The sequence below is a fragment of the Sinocyclocheilus grahami genome, unplaced genomic scaffold (genome assembly GCF_001515645.1).
Source record: "Sinocyclocheilus grahami isolate Dianchi unplaced genomic scaffold, SAMN03320097.WGS_v1.1 scaffold55.1, whole genome shotgun sequence".
Taxonomy (NCBI): domain Eukaryota; kingdom Metazoa; phylum Chordata; class Actinopteri; order Cypriniformes; family Cyprinidae; genus Sinocyclocheilus; species Sinocyclocheilus grahami.
The window spans coordinates 1,009,962-1,018,350 of record NW_015505234.1 but is presented as its reverse complement, the minus strand read 5'-3'; the positions used below and the strand labels follow the sequence as shown (position 1 = coordinate 1,018,350).

The following is an 8,389-nucleotide window of genomic DNA, read 5'->3' as shown; positions in this document are numbered from 1 at the left end:
GATATATATATATATAGATAGATGATAGATGGTTGGATGAATGGAAGGATAGATAGATAGATAGGTAGATAGATAGGATGGATAATTTGCCAAGTTATGACTTCTAGCAGTCAGCTCATTCAGATTTCCTACCCTTATCAAAAGCAGAAGAGCTTTCACTCAATTTCAAGGCTGCTGTGCTTCAGACGCACTATTGTTTCTCCCCCGTGAATGCTTAGTTGTTTATGTGAAGTGAAATATGAGACTCTACTTCCAGTAAGGGCAATGTCGCACACTGGATTGTTATTCCGTGTAGTTCATTTGAGGGGGAGACAAATGTGACTTCTGTTGAATGACTTTAGGCTTAAGCTCCAGGTTATAAGGGGAGATTAATCTGGTCTGTAGTTCACTGAATGTGCAAATGTTTTAGAGACAAAAAGTAGACACAACCATTTCAACACTGCTGGCAAACTCATCCTGCTTACAGCTTGTCTGAGTTTGAGTGGGTTGTAGCGATTTGAGAGGTTATTAATCTATACCTGTGCTCTGTCTAGACAGAGCTGCCATGAGGCGGAGTGTTTCAGTGTGATCCTGAGGAGTAAACAGTTTCCATTTGTCAATGACGGGAAAAAGCATGTAAATCACAAGTTTCCATCAAAGAAGCCTGATCCAGCAGCATCTACATTCCTGCTGAATGTTTGTAACAGGGATTTTTGTACAGGCTGCATTTATTACGTGTTCCAGGTAGTATTTTGCTGTATATGTGTACAAGCTCCAAGGACAAGGGCTTAACTTCAGCATGAATTAGATTAAAATACTTACCTGTAGTCCTTCTACTGCTGAGAAATGATACTGAAATTTTAATACATATTTGAAAAACTTATAGGCTAACATGGCAGCAGCAAATTGTATCACGCCAGATGTGTGCACAATATTTTTTTAAGTAATCCTTCATAGTCAGAAGCTGTTGTCCTCTTATCAGACAACCTTTCATAGAGGTTATGGAAGGACTGGGGATCTAATATGATCTACAGGGCAAAAACGTCAATCAATATGCTGTGAAAGTGACAGTGAACTAATATGATCATTGAGGAATAGTCAGTCAATACCATCTGCTTGCCTTGTCACACAGTTCTTGGCTGTACTCCAGTGATCTGTCTGCTGACGGGCGAGTTTAGGAGTGTGGAAAGTCTTATTCAGCAGAGATGTCTCAGTCTGTCTCCTCTACATCCCCAAATCCACCTTTATAGTGATTGATCAAATTCCTCCAAATACAGTGGGGTCTCAAAGTTTGAGACCAATAGTATAAAAAATGAATACATTTCAGTCTAATTTAATATATTCAGGGCTTCACATTAACACCAGTGGCATGTAACACTGTCACTCCCACTAGCCACTTTGGCGGGTTGAATAAGAGAGCTTCCATGGGTCATTGAAAAGTCTTACATTATAATTTTAAGAGGTCTTAAATTTGGGGATGGAAGAAAAAGAATTGCGATACGGCTTGATGTGACTTCAAAAGGGGGGCCTCAGTCCGTTCGCCACGGGGCCCCCTCAAGCACAAGGCCTGGTGCAACCGCACCAGTTGCACCGCCCTAAGGACCAACCTGCATTAAATAAATATGAGCTGCACGTTTAAAAGTCAAAACACGGCGCAGGTGTTTTTATATGAATATATGAAAGCTTTGATGGCATTTTCCTTTCATCTTGCCTGATAAAGTAGTGTTTATGAGTGCAGGACTGCTTTGTTTACAGCTGTTCCGGGGGAAACCTCTATATTTCTGTTCCAAAAGCGCCACCTACGGGTAGATAATAAATTTGCATTATCAATAAGCCTGTCTGCTGTTTTTGTTCAGACCACTGCCAAAATCGACCCATATTTTTAAACAGCAAACACGCAAAGCTGTAAATGTGAACTGGTGGATGGACAATAAGCTAATATGCCTTCTAAACATCTAAACGATTAAAACAGATGATATTTTATATAATCTGTTTTAATATCGATTTTTAATTGATATTTTAAATTAATATAGCCTAATATTTGATTATTTTGACTCATCCCTTTTCTTAAAAAGGGTTTAATGGCTAAAATCATTTTATAAAATGTTATGTTTTGAAGTCATGCCATACTTTAGCACACCATGGTCAATTTTATTCATATAAAACATAATTTCCCAAAAACAAAATTGTGGCCATTGAAAATGCTGAGTGGCTAGTAACTGGAAAATCACTGGCCACTGTGGCTAGTGGGCAAAAATGTTCATGTCAAGCCCTGAAGCCATTTAATACATAAAATAAGTTAGATTTAAATGAATAAATGATTTGAGAATGATCTAAAGAGCATCTTATGTTTCAATGGAAGCAAGAACATATCTGTACAGAGTCACATGATCACTGCAATATCAATGTTTAGATACCTAGAAAGTGCACAAGTTTCTTTTTCTTCATTGTTGAAAGTTTTTCTTAGTCTTCTTTTTATTTATTATTTATTTATTTTAAATTCCAGAATTTGAATGTGTCTTCACCATTGTTATTTCATTATTTAGAATTATATAGATTTTTTTATTAATAGTTTAAATTAGTTTTTATTTGTAATTTTCATTTTAATAAAAAATTTAAGTTAGTCATTTTGTTGTGTCTGTCATTTTATTCATTTTTTAAATGTCTATATAGTTTTATTAATTTTTATTTCAGTTTTGGTTATGTCAAGTTAAAGTAAATCAAGTTGAACTATTTGAAAATAAAAAAAAAAATTTGGCAACTAACTTCAAATACACTTTTAATATTATATTTTATTTCAGTTTACATTTATTTTATTTCAAGTAACAATTTTGATTATGGTTTTAGTTAACTATAATAACCCTGGCCTTTACAATTTTGAACTCCACTGTATATATTAATGAGAGGTTTATCATTTTAGCAAGAGATATAATGAATGTGGATGTGAGAAAGGCACTGACCTTTGAACAATGCTCAGAATTACAACTGTACTGTCTCTCTCACTCAACTGTGGCCTGTTTATGGATAAATGAGATCTCTCTTTCCAATAAGGTCCCTCTTCCTCAGTGGATTCCACTGTTCCAAGAATGTGTATAGATGGTTAATGCCAACGTGTCCCCTGGGTTTTCTCTCACTCTTCCTGTGTCCCTTGCTGCAAAAATCATTTGAGAGCGATGGTGAGATATAAAGTATAGCTCTCCATCAAGCACACGATCACAGCAGGCTGATTAAAGTGAAATGAAAAATAAAAATCATGGGAGTGGATGTAGTGTGGAGGGATGCGTTAAGAGGGCAGAGAGTAAAATATCAGGATTCTGATTTAAAGGTCTGTTATGCCCAAGATATCAGAGATTTGCCGTGAGGCTACAGTATGAGGATGTCTGCGTGAGAGACAGTTTTGGGAATTAAAATTCATAATTCAGGTATTGTTGTGAACAGATTGGGAGGAGTCCACCATTGAACTAATATATCAATGATTCTCTTTCTCAAGACATATTATATTATATGAATTTTAATAAAAAAGATTTACACTTATATATATAAACCAGTCTTAAGTGTACATTTTTCAAAATTTAGATGTATACATCATCTGAAAGCTGAATAAATAAGCTTTCCATTGATTTATGGTTTGTTATGATAGGACAATATTTGGTCGAGATACAACTATTTGAATATGTGGAATCTGAGGGTGCAAAAAAATAAAAAATATTGAGAAAATCGCCTCTAAAATTATCAAAATAAAGTCCTTAGCAATGCTGTAATATTACTAATCTAAAATTAAGTTTAGATATATTTACGGTAGGAAATTTACAAAATATCTTCATGGAATATGATCTTTTCTTAAAGCTGCAGTCCGTAACTTTTGGCGCTCTAGCGGTTAATAAACAGAACTGCGTGCGTCTTGTGGAAGAACATTGTAGCCGGAGCTACTTCTCTCTGTTTATGTCTATGACGAATCACGTAGGTACCTACTCCGCAGCGGTACCTACCCGAACCAGTCTAAAATAGTACGAATATAAACACTTATTATAGGTGTACCGTAGTGATTCAGGACGAGCCAAAAACACGGTTTGAAAAATGGATTCATGGTGTACTCGCTTATTATATAAATTTAGTAAATTTTGAACACAAAAACGTTATGGACTGCAGCTTTAATATCCTAATGATTTTTGGCATAAAAGACAAATCTATAATTTTGACCCATACAATGTATTTTTGGCTATTGCTACAAATATACCCCAGCGACTTGGGGTCACACGCCATCTTTATGTAGAGCAACAATTCTTTTTTTCAGATCCTAAGAGAGTTCTTTGCCATGAGGTGCCATGTTGAACTTCCAGTGACCAGTATGATAGAGTGAGAGCGATAACACCAAATTTAACACACCTGCTCCCCATTCACACCTGAGACCTTGTAACACTAATGAGTCACATGACACCAGGGAGAGAAAATGGCTAATTGGGCCCAATTTGGACATTTTCACTTAGGGGTGTACTCACTTTTGTGGCCAGCGGTTTAGACATTAATGGCTGTGTGTTGAGTTATTTTGAGGGGACAGCTAATTTACACTGTTATACAAGCTGTACACTCACTACTTTACATTGTAGCAAAGTGTCATTTCTTCAGCGTTGTCACATGAAAAGATATAATAAAATATTTACAAAAATGTGAGGGGTGTACTCACTTCTGTGAGATACTGTATGTATGTATATATATATATATATATATATACAGTATATTGACCCAAAACTTTTGCACGGTAGTGTAGGTTAAGGTAACTTACATTTACCTACTAAGAGCTTTTTTTCATACAAATTCCAAACATTCTTTGTAGTGCTATCAATGTAGTGCTATATGAAATACATGAAGACCTTGAAATGAAGAATGCTGAGCTGAAGGTTGCATTTCAGAGGAAAACAGCTACAGAGAGAAACAAGATTTTCAAATGAGGTATGTCAGAGAGAGAGCAGAACAAAACGTGTAAGATCAAGACAGATCATTAAATTTTCTGACTTCTGTTCCTCTAGAAAACCATTGAGTGGAAGTACCGTCACTGCTGCGCACATCATGGTCATCAAGCCCTGAACATTTCAGCAAAATGGCCTGTCACTAATTGCATATGAGTTACCTCTTCACTATGGCTCACAGGGACTGTGATGTTTCTAGGCAGAGTCAGCACAACTGGCTTTCCATAAATATTTTCTGAATAACAGACTGATCTGAAGCTCTGTTATCATCGGCAAGGGCAGAGGCATCGTCTGACAGATTAACCTCCTTTCTCTAAAAGATTGTTTCCTCCAAAAATCTGATGTGTGCAGAGGTTTCTCGCACAGATCTACAGATCTCTCACACATCTGCCACATGAAATACAAAGTAGAATCAGTATTCATGGACTGGTCATAAATGACTTCAAAAATGTTCTGCTTTTAGCAGCAAAATATTAAGCTTATGACAAGAGCTAGTCACTACACTGAAAAAAATAATGTAGAAACTATTTTCTCTTAGAAATTGCTAGTAAATTTCACAAATATTTAAAAAGAAACTAAAATTGAATAAACATGAACTTTGAAGTAGAAAATATATATTATATATATATATATATATATATATATAGTATTTTCTTGTATAAAACACTCTAATAATCTTTAGAGTTTTATTTACAACCTCAAAACAGTGTATGTGAATTCCCTGGCAGACTTTAAAGGTGTCCATTATTGTAACTCAACTGTAAATCGTCTTGATCTACTGTGAATATCTAATTTTCCATTATGTTTTGCTTTAAAGATTTTGCAGGGTGTATACAAACTACTTTTGATCTTGCTCTCTGCACATATGCGTTGCAGGAAATGATTCATATTGATTGCCGCTGGGCCTTTGCTAAACACATGATAAAATCTGTCTTATATTTCGTATGGCATAGCAAAAGACTACAGTTTTCATCTCCGATTCTCATAGTTTTTATATAAATCAATGCACAGGGTCTCAGAATTGGAAAATAGAAGGACAGAACACAAAGGATTTTAAAAATACCACCACACAGCAACATATCATAATTTATTTTTATATTTTAATGTTTGAGTCCAAATAAAGTTAGTAAAATACATCACATTTCTATAGACAATTAAAAATCTATAAAATATCTCTAATCATTTTAAAGAGATTTTCCCATCTATTATTTGCAGAAAACATATTTAAACATCTGTAAATTTCTTTGGAAACATCTAGACAAATTAATACTAAACTAAAAAGATAAAACATTTGCTTATGTAATATATTAATTGATTATTTAGCACCTAATTGCACTGTAACTGTCCTCATTTGGTATTTGCAACTGAATTTCCTTTCATACAGTTAAGGTATAAGTTTGTGTTTGTCCCTTTTCATGTACGTTTGTTCTTTAACTCTTCTTTAAAGTAATGTAATGCTTCTAATTTCAGTTTTTCTTAACATTCATTTCAGGAAGGATGTGAATACATTACAAAGTATATGTGTCATATTAATACCTAGTCTCACAGTGATGTGTTAGTACCACAGTATTCACTGCAATATGGATAATATCAAAAGTAAACAAAATGAACCTAGCCTAAATTTTCTTTGTCTTGAAGCACTGGAAAGTTCATAAAGTTACTTTAACCCTGAATAAGATACATGAGAAGCATTAAGGAGCATATACATCCTACATTTTTAGGCAGTCTGGGTGCAATTCTGTGTGAATTTTTGTACTAAATTTGGTAAATTACATTTAACTACATTTTTAGCACTAAATTGCTGACTAACTTCTGCAGGTCTTCGGTTCGCATACGGGTGGTTTCCAGGACCTCTTCATGATTAGCCCTTTCTGTGCTGTTGTAGTCAGTCACTACCTTGTTGGTAATTAGGGAGAGTCCAAACACACGCATCCCACAGTGACGAGCGACCACCACCTCTGGAACGGTACTCATACCTAATTATAGAGAAACAGCATTAATTGGATGAAAAATACAGTAAAAACAATAATATTGTAAAATATTATTACTATGTAAAATAACTGTTAAAAATATTTTCACAAGTAATTTATTCCTGTGATGGCAAAGCTGAATTTTCAGCCGCCATTACTCCATTCTTAATTGTCACATGATCCTTCAGAAATCATTCTTATATGCTGATTTGCTGCTCAAGAAACATTTCTCATCATCAACAGTTGCGTGGCTTCATATTTTTTGTAGAAACTGTGATATATGTTTTAGGAAAAAAGAAAGTTCATAAGAACAGCATTTTTTAAAAATAGAAATCTTTTGTAACATTATAAATGCCACCTTTTTGACTATATTCTTTGAAAATGCATCCTTGTTGAATAAACGTTTAAAAAAAAATTTCTTAGTGGCCCCAAAACTTTCTATTTTCTTCACAAAGATGACTTTAAAATCATACAATAATTTGCATTTGCATATATATATATATATATATATATATATATATACGCACACACACACACACACACACACACACACAGACACTACGTCTTGCTAACTCGTGATGTCTTTGGTAAAAGTGTTATGTAGTCACACAATACATACCCACAGCATCTGCCCCTAGCATCTGTAGAACCCTGCATTCTGCAATCGTCTCATAGGACGGTCCAGCCAACATGCAGTAAACACCCTCCTGGAGGAAAGAGTCACATCCTAGATCTTGGGCCGTCTCCCTGGCCATCCGTGCAAAGTCTCTATCATAAGCATCAGACATGCAGGGAAAGCGGACTCCAAATCTACAGGGACAAAACACAAATGTCAGTGAACATTTGGACTGGTCGCACAAATCATTCGAGAAATGCTAGTAAGATTATATACCAAGGCCAATAGCAGAACAAAGACTGAACTGTTAAAAACAAAGTCAAAAATAAAAGGAACTCATCCAAATACTTTTCTTCAAATTCTGGTGTTAGTTAGAATTAGGTTTCTTTAAACATAATTATAAAAAATGATCTTAAATCTATATGCTTGGATTTCAATAAAACATTAAACATCTTGATATACTAAATGTCAATTCACCTTTCCTCATTGCGTCCACACAGGGGATTTTGGCCTGCAAAGCCAGGCATATTGATATGGTCTTTGATCAGCATGATGTCTCCCACATTAAATCTAGGATTGAGTCCTCCAGCAGCATTGGTCACAATCAGAGTCTCAATCCCGAGAAGGAAAAACACTCTTACTGGATATGTGACCTAAAACAGAACAATAGTATAAGATTTAAAGCTGTTTTGACAAACTGTTCTTATCTTTATGAAACAGGAAATTAAATACTGGATATGAACTGATATATGTTATCAAAACCATATAGTAGGCTATAACTGTACCCCCCCCCCCCCCCCCCCCCCCCTTTTTTTTATATTCCCTTTTTTTACATTTTCAGAAGTGTAAATTTTTTT

At 34.9% G+C, this 8,389-nt stretch overlaps 1 protein-coding gene across 2 annotated transcripts in view; it reads right to left on the bottom strand.

Annotated features, from left to right (window-relative positions):
* Positions 1-6,135: 6,135 nt before the first annotated feature.
* Positions 6,136-8,389, bottom strand: part of pnp6 (purine nucleoside phosphorylase 6) — a 14,900-nt gene continuing 12,646 nt past the window's right edge. For both annotated transcript variants that reach the window (XM_016270034.1, XM_016270033.1), the window contains 3 exons: positions 8,010-8,185; positions 7,536-7,726; positions 6,136-6,922 (listed from right to left, as the gene is read on the bottom strand). In XM_016270034.1, coding sequence (XP_016125520.1) covers positions 6,726-6,922; positions 7,536-7,726; positions 8,010-8,185 — 564 coding nt within the window. In that variant the 3' untranslated portion in view covers positions 6,136-6,725. The remainder of the gene's footprint in view (positions 6,923-7,535; positions 7,727-8,009; positions 8,186-8,389) is intronic.